Here is a 20,381-nt window from a genome sequence, read left to right on the forward strand (position 1 = left end):
AAAGTATTTTTTTTGTCCGGAATGTCAATTTCAAACAAAGTGATTATTTTTGTAATTTTTTTTGATTATTTAGTTAAATTAACATTAAAAAATAATTAGATTACTCAATTTCTTTAAACTATTTATAAAAATAACAATATTCCATATAGATGTCATGGCAGCACTATGTGGCAAACTCTTTTGACCAAAGTGTACCATGTGGCCAACCAGGTCACATGTGTTCTATATCAAAAAATATCAATTTGATAGGTAAGTTGATATAAAGAAAAATCGATGACCATTCCTAAACTTTGATGTGCTACAATATCATTTTTTTTAAATATTTATATATTAATAGGTAAAAGTTAAAAAAGATAATAGTTATTATTTATAACTTTGACTGGTTAATGGTGAGAGAGCTGCAATATCACCATCTATTTTTTTAAGCCCATTTTCTATACAGTTCACCTTAGTCACCTTTGTGGGTTTTTGGGTTTTATGAATGAGAGAATTCATGAAATAATCAAAATTGAGGGGGTGTTTTAAGCACTTAACCAAGAAAATTTGAGTTTTGAAAAATGACCACGAGATCCGCAAAGGAGCTCTACAGATCGCTTTAAACCTTTGAGAAACGATGAATAATACCGAGAAATTGACGTGACATCACTAAAAGATAAATGATATGGTGGGTATCATGGTTCCATAGAGGTGGCTCTGCGGATCCATTTAACTCTCTGCGGAAGTTTAAATTCTCTGAGGAAATGATAGTTGCTCCTCTCCGACAGATCTGCAGAGCCGTCTCTGCGGATCCCTGCAACACCTCTGCGGAATTGTTGATTTCTCTGCGGATTCCACCATATTTTTTTTGTCTTTTAGTGATGTCACGTCAATTCCTCGGTATTATTCATCGTTCCTTAAAGGTTTAAAACGATTCGTAGAGCTCCCTCTGCGTATCTCCTGATCATTTTCTAAAACTCAAAATTCCTTGGTTAAATGCTTAAAACACCCCCTCAATTTTGGTTATTTCATGAATTTTCTATTTATGAATTTGGATCCAAGTGTGGATTGAAAGGGGGTGGGTTTCGAGTAAAAGGTGTGCTGGTGGGTAGCCCTATTGAAAAATAAAAAGTAAATAAATAATATTAGTAAAAGATAAAAAAAAGACATATATTTGCCATTTTACTGAGAGTGAGGTAAAACGCCTAAGGTATCGTTTGTTTTTTGGAAACGGAAATGTCTGAAGTTTACGGACCACCTCTGCAACCCTCTGTAGTAGAAGAGGGAGGACAAACGGTTGCAGCATGTAATAAAAAGTTTGTTTGGTTTTTAACATTTGCAGATTGCTGCAATAAGTTAAAGTAAGGTGTGAAGAGGTTTGAATCAGAGGGTCAAGTGTTGTGCCACGCAGCACACGCGCAACAGTTTTTAAGTCAGAAGTCTTCTGAAAAACAAACAGCTGCGAATGACCAAGTGTTGCGTATGTGTTGCGCGACACAACAATAAGTGGTTAGAAGAGTTATTTTAGAAAAAACAAACACCACCTAAAAGTGATAGGAGCAAAAAAAAATTGTAATTTACCAGTGTTTTAAAATCGGTTCGAACCGGCCGGTTGAACTGGTCGGACCGGGAACCGGAGGTGAAGGCGGTTCGATTTGGACCGATTTTATAATGATTTCCTGACCGGATTGAACCGGTCGGTTTTGGTAAAAAACCGGTTCAACCGGCCGAACTGAACCGGATATTTTTGGATTTTTGTATTTGTTTTGAGCTTCTTTGTTTGATATTGACTTTTATAATGATTGTTTTTATATATTGCATTCTATTTATGTTTGTAATACTAAAAAAATGACAAGTTTTGTAATCACTGTATGCAAGATAATTAAAAACATATCAAAATATAGAACCGGTTTGACCATCCGGTTGAACCGGTTAAACCGGTTGAACCGGAAAACGTCACCCGACCGGTTCAATTAAAAAACTGGTTTTTAAAACATTGTAATTTAGTCTATAATTAATAACTACAATAATAGAAAGAGATGAATGTATCAACAAATACTGAAGTGGCATGTGTAAGAAAACAGTAACCGGAACTTGGTTGACCTTCATTGTTTTGCATGTCGAAAATAAAATAAATATTCTAGCAAGAAATTAGAAAAACAACAAATTACAAAGTTGTTATATTACTATACTATATTAATAGACATGGTCACTAGTAAAAGTATATTTGTTTTAAAATTTTGCAACACTATTTTTTATAGTTTGATAATTTTAGTCCATATTTTATATGTTTCAAGATTTGCCACAATACTTTGTATAGTTTGACGTCCCTAACATGTTGTAATTAGAGATTGACCAATGTCTTTTAATATTTGTCACTTTAAGTCCCGTTATTTTGTATGTTTCAACATCCACAATATTTTCTATAGTTTGACAATTTTAATTCCCGGTATGTTGTAATTAGAAATTGACCACATATCTATTAATATTTGTCACTTTAAGTCCATTTGACCATTTTGACATTCTTTTTGTCCTTTTTTTTCGTCTTATTACTTATATTTCATTACGAATTTGCCACACATGTTTTAATATTTCTCATTTAAGTCCATTTGACCAATTTTACCTTCATTTTGTCATTTTTCCGTCTATCGATTTGTGCTTCTGTTTTGGGCTTCGTTTTGTCATCTTTTTCTCATCGTCATCCTTTGTGAATAAAACAAAACGCATCTCATTGCCACAGAGATGACCCGTGGTTCACCACGGGCTCACCCACTAGTATTATATTAATAGACATGGTCACTAGTAATATTATATTTTATATGTTTTAAAATTTTGCCACAATACTTTTTATACATATTTTATATGTTTCAAGATTTTGTCACAATACTTTGTATAATTTGACAATTTAGTCTCTAATATGTTGTAATTAGAGATTGACCCATGTCTTTTAATATTTTCCACTTTAAGTTCCATTATTTTGTATGTTTCAACATTTGCCACGATATTTTCTATAGTTTGACAATTTTAATCTCTGGTATGTTGTAATTAGAAATTGGCTTCATATCTATTAATATTTGTAACTTTAAGTCACTTTGGCCTTATTTTTGTCCATTTTTTCGTCTTACTACTTATATTTCATTACGAATTTGGCACATGTGTTTTAATATTTCTCACTTTCAGTCCCTTTGACCATTTTTATCTTCATTTTGTCCATTTTTCATTTATCGATTTGTGCTTCTGTTTTGGGCATCATTTTGTCATCTTTTTCTCATCGGCATCATTTCTGAATAAAACAAAACACATCTCATTACCACAAAGATGACCTGTGAATAAAACAAAATGCATCTCATTGGCACAAAGGTGACTCGTGGTTTACCAGAGGCTCACCCACTAGTTTGGATTATATAACTACCGATCCCAAAGTATTTTACATCTTTTACCGCATATTAAAAATCCAAAAAAAAAATTAGAAACTATAATTCCACACGATCCAAAATGTCGTGATGACCATTGCAATCCGCATCAGACATCTTTTTATTAGACTGCGGCAACGAGCTCCTTTCAGCTTATTATTATTATTATTATTATTATTATTATTATTATTATTATTATTATTATTATTATTATTATTATTATTTGTCTTATTACTGTTATGATTGAATTGGATTTTGAATGAACAATTACAGCATTAATACGAATTATGTAGTTGACTATATATTTGAAGCAAATGCTTTGATGTATCAGATTGCACGTAGTTTCACGCATCAATATAAATGTTTCTGGTCATACAAGTTATTCGTATCTATTCATTTTATCTAATTTTAGAATTAGATGGTCAAATTATTGTCAGGGGCGGACGCAAGATTACACAGTAGAGATTGTACGGGAAAGACAGGGTTACACAATAATAGAAAAAATAAAAATATTGAAAAATTTCGAAATTTTTTTCATTGCAGCCGGAAAATCAGAAGTTGTCGGTGCCACCCGACTCCCTAAATCGGTCCCTGATTATTGTACTTGACTCTTTTGGTCATTGTTCATATTACAAGCAACTATTTTATAAATGCATGTTGTTAAAACTTCACTTTCTCATCGCTTGTCCACAAGTATCAATATACATTTTTAATTATAACAATTATCATTTTGTAAGTAACATTAGGTTATCTGCATTTGTGTAATTCTACTTTTTCTTTACGAAAGCCACACATATTATTTTCTTTAAATTTACCTTTTACATTTGTATCCTCTATTTTAGTTTGATTGGTCCAAAATTTGAACTCGACTCATATATAAACTTATGGTCCCAACTCCCAAGCAAACAAGATTAGGGAGGAAGACTTGAAATATAACGATGTGGAGGTTGAGAATCGGGCAAGGGGACAAAGATGATCCGTATTTATTCAGCACAAATAATTTCGTAGGAAGACAAATATGGGAGTTTGATGAAAACTATGTTGCGACTCCCGAAGAGTTGGAACAGGTTAAGCAAGCTCGTTGTTTTTTCTTCAACAACCGTCACAAGCAAAAACCATGCGGAGATTATCTTTGGCGCTTTCAGGTACTATGATGTTACACAGAAAAAAAAAATTAAAAAGTATTTACAGTTTTACATATTGTGATTTAAGGGTTTTTTATGACATGATTTTAACATATATTTCTGAATTCATTTCTTATTTGTGACCGTGAAATAATTAATATAATTATATAATATGATTAGACAGAAGCTATAGATGGGGTGATTTTAACAAGACTTCAAGTTTATAGCACTATGTTTTTAACAGCTTTGTAGCAATAACGAGTTCGATGTTTTGTTAAAATCGGTCCTTGATCTGTTACACATGGTACGGCATGAATCATGATAACACTCATGTGTTCATAGGGTGTCTATATATACACACACAGTGTTAATTTAACAACATAAAAATATACAAATACAAAACCATAAATATATACCTAATTAATTAACAAAATTTTAAATATTTAGTGATTATAATTTGAGAATTAAGCATCTCCTATATTATATATACTTGTCCTAAATTCAAATCACACAAACCACCTAAATTCAAATCCAACGAAATTCAACATTTGGCTGATCCACAAAGTATTGATATAGGATTATTATCTTCATGGTAGTTTTTTTAGAGTTCAAAATTGCTTCTTATGATTGAATATCACTGAATTGTTTTTTGATTCAATAGTAAAAAGTTACCACATTTTAACCCATTTTTTAATAATGTTTCTTTTTATTTCCTTATATTATTTAACCTTTTTATTATTTTTTAACTATTTGTTATATTTCATTTTAAATTCACTATTAACTGCTAAATCATAATGATGGTACATATTTTTATAATTATAAACATAATAACTTTATCATGTTTTTTAGATAAAATTTCACAAATGATCTTTATGATTTTGATTTTGTCATCGAAACAATCATTATGAAACATTTTTTTTGCATTAGTGGTCCATTTGGACATCCATCATAAAACACTTGCATTTCACTGGTCCTTATGATAGATGTTCGTTAAATGAATCCGTTAAGTCGAGAAAATTTTAGATAAGGATAATTTCTGATATTTTGTGAAGCTTCTTCAATGGACCATTTGTGAATAAAGATAATTTGTGAAATTCAAAATAAGTCTATTGAATCTTGTATTAATTATCATAAATCAAATAAAAAGTCAAAGAAACTAAAACATAGAAAAAATAATATTTATAATAAAAAAATAAAACTTACTAATTTTAATCGTAACGCAAATATATTTTATTTAATATATAAATATTTTTTGTGTCTAAACATTATCTAAAATATTCAAACTATAATACATCATTAAAAAAATTCGTTTTTATTATTTTTTATCTAAAAAAAATTGAAGTATAAAAACATCATTTTATCTATTTCTAATTTACGTGATATTATTTTCGAGATTTATCTTTATTTTTCTTAAACAAATATATTTATTTAAAAAAAATATGATATGTTATTATTTTAAAAACACAAACCTTTTAAACATATAACATATTTTTATTTTCTTTTAAAAAAATGAATTGAATGAAATTAATGTCATATTATTCATATGGTTAATTATTTTAGTATATGTAGTAGTATCATAGTTAAAAAAAAAGGATAAAGTAAATATTAAATATTTTATTATTTTATTATTAACTGACAAAAGTTTTTTTATTTTTTTGTTTTTTAATTTTTTTTAGTTTTCCTTTGAAAAATTCATGTATTTATTAAGGAATATATATTCAAATTTTGATAAAATAAAATAATATTTTTTAAATTAAATATCAAAAGTTTATATCGAACCAATATAAAATTTACCATATTTATATTTTGAAACTAAAATCGAAACATATTTTTACCTTTTGACTCAAAACCAAATACTTATATTTTTAAAATAAAATAGCATCATACTATTATTTTTATAATAATATATTTTTTTTTATAATAACACATCCTATTTTTTTTTTGATAAAAATAAGTATATTTGTATAAGAAAAATAAAGATAAATCTCGAAATATAATATCACATAAAAATTAAAAATAGATAAAATGATATTTTTACACTTCAACACTTTTAGATAAAAAATAAAAATGAAAATATTTAATGATGTATTGTAATTTAAATATTTATATAAAGTTTAGACAACAAAAATTAATTATATATTAAATAAAATATATTTGCACTATGATTAAAATTAGTAAGTATATGTTTTTATTTATATTTTATGTGTTCTAGGTTTTTTTTGCCATATTTGATTTATGATAATCAATACAAGGTTTAATCAACTTATTTTAAATTTCACAAATGGTGCTTAGGCAAAATTTTACAAATGTTCTTTAGTCAAAGTTTCAAAAGCTGTAGAAATAGTCATTATGGAAAATTCTTTAAACTTAACAAATACATCTAATGGACATCTTTTATAGCGACCAATGGAATGCAATTTTTTCCAAAAGAACCATTCATGCAAAAAAAGATTTCACAAGGACTGTTTTAGGGACAAAATCAAAACCATAATGACTATTTGTGAAATTTTGTCTTTTTCTTATTTAAAAAAGGACTTGATATTATAATATATTGTTTTAATTTTATGTATTTTAATATATTGTTTTTATTTAATAATAATATGAAATATTGTTTATTTTTATAAATATTATATATGTTAATATGAAAAAATTAGATGAGGCGTTTTGATAAAATATTTCATTAGATAGGGTAAATTAGTTAATTTAATTAAAAAAATATTTAATGATTAGAGATGAATTAATTTAATAATACTGTTGTTTAATACAATTAGTGAAAATATAATTTATAAAAAAACTATACAAGAGATCTATTACTATAGTTGCTCCCATAAAAATATTGAATAAGGTTATTTTATTATGTTGTTATATGTGTAATGGCATAGCATATACACACATATTTACATGCATGTGTGTATATGTGTATGTGTGTGTATTTAAATAAAATAGATAAATATAATTAGCATATACACACATATTTACATGCATGTGTGTATATGTGTATGTGTGTGTATTTAAATAAAATAGATAAATATAATGAGAACGTGAAAATATTATTTTTATATTATTATTCTGCTATGAATTTTCTATATGTGTAGTATTGTAGTAATTTTAATATAAATATTAAAATATGATTATTCATATATTCATTTTTATATTATTATTCTACTATAAATTTATGTATGTATAGTATTATAGTAAATTACAATGTTAATATTAACGTATGATTATATATATATATATATATATATATATATATATATATATATATATATATATATATATATTACATGTTAGACCTAGAAATTTGATACACCACGTGATTGACATGATACGAGTTTTTCATATATATGTTTTAAAATTTTGTTTTTCGTGTCTATTTGTGTCGATATGAATTCTAAATTTATATTTTTTTTTGTCTTTACACATGTCAAACACGAATTTACATGTTTAAACACGTACAAGAGACGAATTAAATTTGTATGACATGCGACACGATATACATGAGATGTGACATGTATACGCACGAATTTAAAGCATGTTTTCCTAGCTTAAAAATGTTATTAGACAATGCATGTATAAATTCTTTTAAATGTGTGTTTTCGTATAACATAGTTAAAAACATGTGGATTCATGTCCTATCACGTGTCACATAGATTAATTACGTATCATTTTTGTGTTTAATAACAAAAACATTTTATAATTCTTGTCATGTAAATTCATGTTTCACATGTATACACGACACAGAAGTAAGAATCGTCAGGTCTATATTTAGGTATTTCTAATTGATATTTTAAAATATAACTTAACATTATAGATTGTAAACAAGTTTTATAAACATATATAATATTGTTAACTCACCGATCATGATGGACAATTTAGTAATTTTAAACTTTAGTGGGGTCGTGTACCAGTGCTACTAAACGGACAATTTGGTTATAAACACATGCAACCTAAATAACTCATTAACTTGTATAATATGCAACTTTAGTCTTGTTTGGTAGCGTTTCTATGTTTGTTGATTGCTTGTTTACGTTTAATAATAAAACCAAAATCTTGTTACAGTTTAATAGGATTCAACTCCCTATTCAACTTTCTATTCAACTCCCATTGAAGATGACCTAATGTCATATCATAATGTATAAGTAGATCTTTCATTTTATTTGTTTATTCAAACTTTATTTTTCATGTAAAATCATAAACCTAAAGCAAAAGAATTTTATCTTTTACAATGGCTAAAAAATCTTGAATAAAATATAAATTTGGTCCATGTGGTTTGTAAAAAAAAAAAAAAAAAAAACACAAAACACAAAAAAAACAAAACCTAAAAAGCAAAAAAAAAAAAAAAAAATCTAGATAGGGTACAAAACTATCACCCCACCATTCTCTCTCTCTCTCTCTCTCTCTCTCTCTCTCTCTCTCTCTTGTTTCTTACATGACCCCATCCAGTATACCCTCCAAGCACCACCACCCAATTCATCTTCTTCAGTCTTTAACAATCTTCTAACTTACACACATAAAGACATGAACTTGTAGGAACTGCCGTTCTCAGTGCAGACACTTGCAAACATTTGCAAATTAACAACCTGAAAATCAAGCACGCATACATTGAGAAAAAGATAAAAAAAAGACAACTACAATCACAATGAAAATTTGAAACTCCAACACACACACACACAACCAAAATGAAAATCAAACAACAAAAATCGAATTTTAATTCCTATCAACATTCCTCTAAATATGTTTAAAATCAACTAATATTTGAAAAACCACGTTTAAAATCAAGTATAAAGAACAAGGGACATGAATCTCAATTAACTTTAAAACTAATTTACAAAATCTATTTACAATCTTTAAATGAAAACATAAATGGATTACACTTTAACACCATAAATTTGATTATCCAAAACAAAATAAATGATTATCCTTCAACACTATTGAGTCATCTTCCTATGGATGCAAAAAATACCTCAAAGTATGTTTGTAGGAATTTGGTGAGAGAGGAAGTTGAAACTTTCATGTGTATTGGCAAAATAAAGCTTCCAATTGATGCCTTAACCAATCGAGTCGGTCTTATGTAGAAGCTCATAATCCTACATGAAAGGGAAAAACTCACCCTCTAAAACCGATCAAGTATTTTCTAGATAGAAGTTGAAAGGGCGGAATGGTCGTGAGAGAGAGATAGAGAGAGAGAGAGAGAGGTAGAGAGAGAGAGAGAGAGTAGGTGTATTTATCAAAATCTAAATAGCATATTTATCATTATTATCTTAATTTTCAAAATATTGTATTTATCAAAATCTAATTATTATATTCAAGAAAAATTATAATAAAAAAATTGCCATATTGCCCATAAATATAACTTTAACCCCTAAATATCCCTGATAATGTATATGCAAAATAGTTACAAAAAATTCATGGTTTTGCTTTCATATAGCCCAAGATGTATCGGGAAGAGTTTCAGGTCAAAGTCGAAAGGGTCAAAAGTTTACCTTAGAACTCAAACGCAAGTAATATATCAACTTCATGATAGCAATTTAACACCTAAATATACCAACCTTCTTATCATGTATATGCAGAACAATCATAATTCGTGGGTTTGCATTTTCTGTAGCCCAAAATGTATTAGGAGTGCGACGTCAAAGTCATAATGGTCAAAATTCACCTCGAACTTAAACTCTAGTAATATATCACCTTTCTGGTAACACTTTAGTCCTTACACATCCCAACCTTCTTATCACGTATATGCAGAATAGTCAAAAATAATTCATGGATTTACATTTTTTGTATCCCAAGATGCATCAGGAGTGCAGAGTCAAAGTCAAAATGGTCAAAATTCACATTTAAACTCAAACTCCAGTAATATACTTGTTGGGTTTTGTACGCATGAATACACTCTAACAATGCAGCGGAAACAATAAAAATTCACCTAAGTATACATGCACCATAGGATCTAGGTTTACTAATTATAGCAGCTTACTTTATTAAATTGTAAATCTAATAAGAAAGACGAAATTACTAAACTCTTGTGCAACTTAATATTGATCTTTTTGACCCATTCTTGAAGCTTCATAATCAATCCAACCATGTTTCTTGGATGAGAGGACCCAAAGTAGAGTCACTCTAATGGAATCACACTTAATAACTCCAAAGAGAGAACCAATAGAAAAGATAAGAGATGGTCAAATTTCTACAAACCCTAGGAAGGGTTAAGAAATTCATCCCATAGAGAGATATAGAAGAAATTAACAAAAATTCAAGACAAGGTGCAAGGAGGAATGAAACCCCTAACATCCTATATATAGCCTTAAATCCCTTTCCAAGTTTATCTCTATCCCATGTGGGATAGAGATATAATTTGAAATATTCTCTCATCTAATATGGGATGTAGAATTTCAAATTCTTTCCTTATTCCTCAAGGATTCCAAAATATTCCAATTAGTCAATCTTTTAAATGATTAGTATTCAACCCCTTTGAATTAATTAGTTCATAATTATTTCCAAAATAGTTTTAGATTAATTTATTAAATATAACAAATTAATAAACTTATTTTCTCCTTATGTCTATTTCTTTTAATTCGTCATTTTTGTCTTGAATACAACCTAAAAGACCTTGTAATTATTTAGAAATATTACCAATAGTTAATGACTTTAGACACTATTTCCAATAATATCACCTACCTAATAGTATTCACTACTCACTGTGAAAAAAATAATAAAGAAAATAAGTTAAAAAGTGTGATATGAAGTCAAATTTACCAACTAAAAACTTACCTAGGATTAGTGGTTATTTGAGCATCAACAAGTTTATATAGGAAGAAAACCAAGAAACAAAAGCTTAATATCCCCATAATTAAGAAATGAAAAAGTCTTGCTTCATGTTTATATATTGTAAAGATGAGTAAAATGTTTAATGATCAAAGTACAAATGTGAGAAACATAAAAGTCGAGACTACAAAATTAGGTATGATATGAAAACAACAAGTGGTAAACACATGGAAATTAAGGAGTGTGAACCTTTTTTTTGAATCTTGAAATATAAAACTAAGTAAAGGGTAATTGAAGACAAATCGACAAAAAAGATAGCTTAGGGTAATATGGTCAAGTGTACATAGTAATTGTTTTTTCTTTAATAGGTATGATATGAAAACACCAAGTGGGAAACACATGGGGATTAAGGAATGTGAAACTTTTGTTTGAATCCTAAAATATAAAATTAGGTAAAGGGTAATTGAAGACAAATTGACAAAAAAGATAAGGGTATGGTCAATCTATTTTATTTTATTTTTTTATAATGATTCTAAAATATAAAGTTGATTATAAATTATTATTTTTTAAAATAAAATTGGACAAATATGATATTTTAAAAGTTACAAAAGATAAATATGATTTTAGATTTTAAATTAAACAAATATGATATTACGAACCTTAACAAGGCATATATGAAATTCACCTAATCATCCTTCTTATAAAATAAAATACTTTATAATATTTTCTTATATACTTTGTTATTGACTAAATATATGTAATACTTATAAAAATAAATAGTAATTAACATTAATATGAAAAATCAATTTATTATGATATCAAAATTTTAATAAATACTATTAAATCTAAAATAAAAAAAATTAAATTTTCAAAGTTAAATATAAATAGGGGTTAAACTCAAAATTATCTATTTAATATCTATTTGACATTCCATTATCGTTTTGTTCACTACATTATGAGCGTGTTTGACAAAAATAGCTGGTAGTGTTTTGTTAAATGCTACATGAAGTAACATTTGGATTTAGAACGTTTTGTTTAAAGTAACGTTAGAAGCTTGTAGTGCCAAACAAGACTTTCTGTTTAAAACGGAGCGTTTTGTCAAACACTAGAAGTTAGAAGCTTTCAAACGCTCCCAAACGCTCAATGTCAAACACGTCCTATATGTCATCTAGACATGATTCAACTATTCAATTCTATCATGCATGATTTTAGTAGAGGAGACCGCATTTTGGAAATTGGATGCATGACCCCATTTAAAAGTGGGTCCCAACTCAATCTTTAGGCAAAAAATGATTTTTTTTTTAAAGTATATAATTGGTCCTTATTTAATTATTTTTGGCACCTATATATATATACTAAAGGAGCCCATAAAAACTTAAAATTCAGAACTTTAATATATGATGGACACTTGTTTGTTGTTGTTGTTATGATGGTTTCGGATCCACCATTGATTGCATTATGGATGTTATAAGGACAAAATGAGTTCACAAAGTTTCAAAATTTTGAATTCGTAAGCTTTACTTGAAGTAATTAATGTTCTAAAACTAAACTGTATGATGATTGTTTATTTGTCTAATTTCAAATATAGTTTTTGAGGGAGAAAAACTTCAAACAAACGATACCACGAGAGATAGTTGTGGAGGAGAACGAGATAAGTTATGGCATTGTAACCAATACATTAAAAAGGTCCGTTCGTTACTGGGCAGCTCTACAAGCAAGCGACGGCCACTGGCCATCGGCAAACAACGGCTGCCATTATTTTATGCCACCCATCGTTAGTAATAATTTCTGTTTCCGCATTACGTTTTGCTATTTGGATGCATTCTTATATTAATCGATATTTTGTTTTTGTAGATCATGTGTTTGTATATAACAGGCCATCTTGATACATTCTTCTTAGCAGAAGATCGAAAAGAAATCCTACGGTATATATATTATCACCAGGTATCTTATGTGCCAACTTAAGCTTTCTTTAGTGAGCAGTTTCATAAAATTCCAAGAGATTGAACATAACCAAATTATACCATATGTGCATGTAGAATGAAGACGGGGGATGGGGATTTCACATAGAAGGTCACAGTATCATGTTTTGCACGACACTCAATTATATATGTATGCGAATGCTCGGAGAAGGACCTGATGGTGGCCATGAGAATGCATGTTCTAGAGCTCGTAAATGGATTATTGATCATGGCAGTGTCACTGCCATCCCCTCATGGGGAAAGACTTGGTTATCGGTGTGTTCCTCGTGAAACTAATTTGTCCAACATATTATACTTTTTTGGCATGATCATCTCTTCTATTGTTGATAAATTGATGATTTAACTTAATTTAGATACTTGGGCTATATGAGTGGTCAGGAAGCAATCCAATGCCTCCGGAGTTTTGGCTTCTCCCATCATTTCTTCCCTTCTCTCCAGGTTTCCCTTTTTTCCAGTTTTCATGACTTTGATTGTTCATGGTTCAATCCATCTATAACTGTTGGACTCTTTTTACTACTGAGAGTTTTACTTCTTAATTTGGCGATATATATTTCCAGGAAACATATGGTGTTATTGTCGGATGGTTTATATGCCAATGTCTTATTTATATGGGAAGAGATTCATTGGTCCGATCACTCCTTTAATTCTGCAGTTGAGAAAAGAGCTTTATTCTATACCATATCATGAAGTCAAATGGACAAAAGTAAGACATGCTTGTGCAAAGGTATACATTTGATATATTGTTCTTATTAGGTGGCTCGATAATAAATCAACACATGCATTGATATCCAATAAAAAGTGATAATGTATATTGTATTTATCCTTTGAATAATGAACATATACTGCACATATATACATACCAAGATGGACCTGGGTGGAGAACTAATACAATTGGCTAAGCTAATATGGACCTGGGTGGAGAACTAATACAATTGGCTAAGCTAATATACATACCAAGATCTAACACCCCTTCATAATTTTAACATGAGTAGAAAAATGAACATTCGCTTGTGGCGACCTAATTTTTGGCGAACTGAATGTTTATCTAGATCTTCGATATTTGATGAAAAAATGGATTTGAGGACATGTACATGCCATGATATTCACATTAGACTAAAGTCACCTTGCTTGGTAGAGGACAAAGCTCACATAGTATATTACAGACCCAACATGTTTTAGCAACAACATTAGTTAGAACCTGATATTTGTCCTCACCACTCAAACAAGAAATAACACCTTGGCATTTAGACGACCAAGATACAAGTTTTTCCTTAAAATTATATAGTAGCCTTATGTAGATCATCGGGTAAACATAAGCCCCCCACTTGGCATTCGAATAAGCAATAAGGCAAGTAGATGGTGAAGCATGTAAACATAACATGTGATCCATTGGTACCCCATATGCGTCAAGAATATGTTTGAGATCATGTAAGTATGGCCCCATGGACCGTGCATAAATAGATAGGTTTGTAGACAGCAAAAGATATGTAAGGTCTCATGAATGTTAAGTACTTTAATGCCCGACTAGATTGAAATAGTGTAGGATAGGCTACTAGAGTACTATATGCATCAATTTTATGAATAACCTTAATGGCATTATGAATGGGTTGAAATTCATCAAGTTAGCACATTCCAAAAAATTCAGTGGCATATTTCGGTTGAGATAAGAAAAGGCCACATGGTAAGTGAACAATGTAGATACCCAAAATATAGCCCATATCCTCGATATCTATCATCTATAATTTTTGACCAAGCTATGTGTTAAAGTAGATCAACGGAGGAAAAAAAATAAGAATAATGACATACATGCATAAGAGCATGTAATTTGTAGCTTGAGGGTAGTGATAGATGAAGAGATATGAGTTATTACGACTATGTTGAAACTCAAGTCGTACATCATGCTCATCAAATTGTGGTTATTGGAATGCGGGCCATGTTTAAGGCTATACAAGGAATGTTGAAGGTGACACACATGATTGGGAAATTATATGTCTAGATGTAAGGGGTTGATGCATGTAAACCTTTTTTTGATTGTGATAGTCAGAAAGGAATTCATCACACAAATTTGATGGATAGACGAATGTTGGGATACCACAAGAGTGAGGAGCATGCAAATGGTAACTAGTTTAACTATTTTACCGAAGGTCTCATCATAGTCAATGCCTTGTTAAATTTGGATGTTCACAACAAGCCTTACTTTGTAGAGGGTAAGTGAACCATCTCTATTGATTATTATTTTTGAAAAACCACATTTATCTCACCATATCAACTACATGGGGTTGGGCAACAATCACCCATGTAGCATTAGAAATACGAGCATAGAATTATCCAGTTATGGTTTTATGTTAGTGTAGGTCTTATAAGTCCTATAAGTACGAACATGTGATGGGTAAGAGAGAGTAGGTGTTGATATTGAAATAATTTTGAGGTTTGGTAAAAACGCTTTTGGATTAGGAATATATATGGTGGGTGATTGTAGCGTGATGTGTTATTTTTGGTGGATGATGGAAGGAGCAGAATGGGCATGGTGGTGTTCGATGTTAACCGATAGTGGGAATATGGATTATTTAAGTGAGAGAAATGGAAGGAGTGATCGGTTGTTGTTGAGCATCAACAACGAGTGGTAGAAAACAATGAAGGGTCAAGGAGTTGTTAGTTATTGTCACATGATAGTTGACTAATCATGGATATCATCCTAGAAGTCCTGGGATTGGGGGTTTATTATGAATATGGAGTCATACAGGAATATTGGCTCGTCGAAAAAGACATGAAGAGATACAATGACTTTTAGGTGGATAGGTCAAGACATTGGTAGTTGTGGTGAAGGGTGGATATCCTAGGAATTTGTAGGGCATTGACCATGGTTGAAATTAGTGAGAGGTGGTGAGGTGAGAGAAACATAGAAAGCTAAATACTCGTACATAAGAGTAAGTTGGATGGTTTTTCATTAATCAGAAGTAAGGTGTGTTGTTGTTTATCACAAATGAAGGAAGGATAATGAGAAAATGGGTTGCCTTGTTGAATCCTTCATTCCAAAAAGTTGTTGGGAGATAAGAGTGAAAGAGAAGGTTTGAAGTTTGAACCATATCGTTTAATGTTTGAAGCATGCATTTGGATCTTCCATTTTGTTGGAAAGTGTAGGTGATGCCCAGACAATCGATTGAATGACCAATTACAAACAACATGAACACAAAGAACAAAGATGACTCCAAAGCTGAATTTTTTTTATTAGTTATTAATACAAAAAATGTCCTTAAACAATGAATAAGGAGATCCTTATAAGGAGGATCAGATAAACATAAATTCTTAACCCTAAAAGATTGTAATTAATGAGGAAAAAATCTGCAATCAATCATCTAAACCAAAACTCAAAATAAAAAGTTTTCGTAATTAAAATAAATAGAAAAAACGCGTTTTGAGGCCCTAAACGATCCCGGATGGCCAGAAGACACCACACGTCATGTCGAAGCGATGAGTTTTCTTAATCGGCCCGTTTTACATGTCGTGTGCGAATTTCGTCTAGCTGTTGGATCACTTTGACAAATTTAGTGCTGATGTTATCTTTCTTCCATTTCTACTAGTGTTGACATCATCAAGCCATGCATCAACACTTGTACCACTTGCATCAGTAGGGACACTAGAATTGAAATTGGATTCCATGAGATCGAAAATAACCATGAAATAGTTTGCTATTGTACTCCCCCTTTGTCACTTTGGGAAGATTGAATTGAACATCTGAGTTGGATATGTGAAAAAGAGTTGGACAAGTGAGGAAGATAGGTGGGGTGGTCATTGTTATTGGCATAGATATGATTAGGCCACTGGCGATGTTTGGGCCATAGGATTGGATTGTGTGATAGCAATCATGTGGGCCTGATAACCAATATTGAAGGTGGTTAGTGGCTAGATTGGAGTTGGGCCAACATGCCAGCAATAGGTCGAGGCGACCACTAAGATAATAACTATTGAAGGCTATAGTCATTAGTCAGGAAGTGGACGATCCCACACCGCTGATGTATTAATTATTGTCGCTAGTTTAAAGAATATTACTATTGAAGAGAAAGATGGATACGAGGCATGAGTAACGTGAAAAGTAGGAGGGGAGATTTGTGTCTAATTCTTCTAGCACAGCATAATCAAACCTTGAGGAGAGAACATTGAACATTGATTGCGTAGATCACTAGATTTTTGTTCAGCATCGACGATTTGATGTTTTCAAGTAGGTCGCAATGGTTTTGATCTTGGTGAAGTGGTCGGTGATAGATTGATCTCCATTGACTTCACATATTTGTTCACTGGGAAGAGGTTTTTAAGACTAGCCCACACATTACGAGCCAACAAATCCTTCTTAGAAATTTTTTAAAATTAAAATTGGGAGATGGTCCCGTTAAGATCAAGAAGGCTCTTTGTAGTTGTTATTTTTAAGTGATTTGTAACGTCAAATTCAATATAGTGAATGGAGAAAAGTTCCCTCACACACATCATAGTTGATCCAGTTAAGATCAAGAAGGAGAGAGATATAATATTTGACATCCCTAATGTTAAATACCTTGTTTGGTTGAGGAGGGCTTCGGCCATGGTGGTGGTTTTAGGTGGACAAACGATGGCATGGGATTGAGTTGAGGAGAGAGTGAAGGGTCAAATAGGGTAAGAATAGGTTTTATGAGTGGAAAAAAGAAGATATATCATATTTGCTACGATACCATCATAATTTTTTTCTTCTCATTCCCTTGAATAATGATCAAACATAACACATATATACATACCGAGATGGGCATGGGTCGAGAAGTAATATAATGGGCTAAGCTAATATATAGTCTGACAAAAGAACAAAGTTATCGGCACAATCATATTGATTTGCTCAGACTCTCGTACTCTACATGATAAAAAATTTCACCTCTCAACATTAGATCTTGATATATACGTTATATCAAAAGAAACACATATTCCAATCATTTGAATTTGTGAAACTAAAACTCACGATTAAATTGATAGATCTGTAGGCTATATATAGCCAATACAAAAAACATAAGGTACTGGAAAGAAGGAACTTACAACTAACTAATTGTAACTTACTAGCTAGAAATCATCCTGAGGACTAGGAAGTCTATTATAAATGGTAACAAGGTAACACTCAAAGAAACCTACACGTGCAATAATTAACAACTCCCCCCTTAAATAAAACATGCTTATGGCATTTGATGTACTCAGCACATTGAACTCCAAGTAGACTCATTAGCTTCACAATTAATCTAATTTTAGTTGCTTAGTCATTATATCTGCAAGCTGATCCTATTTAAATGCTCTATAATAAAAACTTCACTATTTGTAAGATCTCTCAAGAAATTAAATCACATCAATATGCTTGCTTCTTCCATGGAGAATAGGATTTTGTAAGCTTTATAGTAGAAATATTATCATTTGATACGTTGGTTCCTTTGGCTTATGAACTTCCAATATTCTTGATAACTTATTGCATCCAAACACATTGGTTTGCATAAAAGGCTATAGCCACGTATTATGCCTCTATAGTAGACAGACTTGTTAGGATTAAGGATTTGAAAAATGCAAGCGTTATAATAAAAATGCGAAGAATAAAAACAAAAGGATTTAAAATGGTTAAATTAAATATAGTAACCAATCTACATCCATAAATAAACTATATAAAAAAATTATTGATAATCTTGAGGATACATTTTCTGCATTATAGTTACAATCAATATAAAGAGATTTACTTATAATAGACATTTGACCTAATTTATTATGAATCAGGCCCACATCACATACATATATTGGTTCATGATGGAATAATTAGTTCCCACCTTATAGGCCAAATTGAAGTCCAAATAGTATGATTGATTCTCATCACCAAAAGTGAAGTTGTGCTTTGGTGTTTAGGTTCACTACCAAGTCTTCATACTTTGGTTGCAAGCTAAAGCTCCACTTCATGGTTGTGATTCACATCTTTCTCATATCCTTGATCCTGAAGCTTTATTTAGGAGAAACATTCAACAACCTTTTCCAATCAGCTTCTCTCTAACTATCTTCATCTTACACCTTCGTTCTTAGTCGAAGATTGTATTGACAACTTCTCCTTGATACTTAGCTCTTGGTTGAAGCCTTTGTTCCAAAAAAAATTCTCAAGAAGCCTTGGATTATGGTATACGATCTTAACCCTATGCTTGATCTTTGTAGAGTTAATAAGGTCAAAGAGAATCAAACTCCACAACTTAACAATCATCCACTTGGAGGACAATCAACCAATATGGTGTTGTGACAAACGTAATCAAAACATGAAATCTAATAAACAATCACAATTAAATCAAATTTATATACAAGAATCATAATCAGAAAACATATTTGAATTTTGATGTTTACAACAGAAATACAAATACGAAATTATATAGATTGAGGCCTGCAAATTGCAATGTCCTAAGACAGAAATTTCACTGGTAGGGATCTGTCTAGAGGATACAACAATCAATCCAAGAATTGATACCCCACATTTGAATAGAAAACAAGAGAACTTTGATATTCAAATAAGGGAAGTAAGATATGACATACATCTGAATAGGTGTTGTAAAAATTGAACCTTTCATAAAGAGTACTACTTGGATCTACTTTGTGGGTAGTGAACTAGAGTCTTGAACTCATCACTTTTTATAGTAGAATCAAAACAAGAAATATCACACATAGCGTATCTAGACATAGATCATTTCTTACCATTGTGTTCATTTCGGTCGTGAACAATCCTTTCTTCATGAGACTTTTAGAAAGTTTACCCATATCAGCTCCCAAAGATACGACCTCACATCCATCTCACATAGGTAATAAATATCATATGAGTGAGCATACCTTTATGTCAGTGCTTCTTTGAGTATTCCCCAACTAGTTGTCCTATTGAACCTAGACCATGGGATCTCTAATGTTGCTAGGTTAGGTTTCCGCAAGGTGGTGACTCATTGTGTTGGCTTTAAGCTCATTCCCGTAGATGTGAATAGAACTTGCTCTATATTAAGGCATTTTGTCAAGGGATCAACTATTTTTCCTTTGACTTTATGTAACTAATGGAAATTATTCCATTCTTTAGCAAGCCTCTTATTGTAATGTGTATGCACCTAATG

General features: G+C 30.6%; 1 protein-coding gene across 4 annotated transcripts in view; it reads left to right on the forward strand.

Annotated features, from left to right (window-relative positions):
• The first annotated feature begins 4,176 nt into the window (after window positions 1–4,176).
• LOC145102446 (beta-amyrin synthase 1-like) overlaps window positions 4,177–20,381 on the forward strand; it is a 42,645-nt gene continuing 26,440 nt past the window's right edge. The window contains exons 1-6 of one of the 4 annotated variants that reach the window (XR_013706153.1): window positions 4,177–4,534; window positions 12,864–13,049; window positions 13,130–13,219; window positions 13,315–13,512; window positions 13,611–13,695; window positions 13,815–13,981. Coding sequence is in view for 3 of the 4 variants with exons in the window: in XM_079039842.1 (XP_078895968.1) it covers window positions 4,328–4,534; window positions 12,864–13,049; window positions 13,130–13,219; window positions 13,315–13,512; window positions 13,611–13,695; window positions 13,815–13,981 (933 nt within the window). In the remaining variant the exon portion in view is untranslated. Of the gene's footprint in view, window positions 4,535–12,863; window positions 13,054–13,129; window positions 13,220–13,314; window positions 13,513–13,610; window positions 13,696–13,814; window positions 13,982–20,381 lie in introns of those variants that run through there. The other 3 variants (XM_079039842.1, XM_079039841.1, XM_079039843.1) reach the window with 3 other exon arrangements.

The sequence above is a fragment of the Lactuca serriola genome, chromosome 4 (assembly GCF_051521515.1).
Source record: "Lactuca serriola cultivar US96UC23 chromosome 4, Lser_US96UC23_V15, whole genome shotgun sequence".
NCBI lineage: Eukaryota > Viridiplantae > Streptophyta > Magnoliopsida > Asterales > Asteraceae > Lactuca > Lactuca serriola.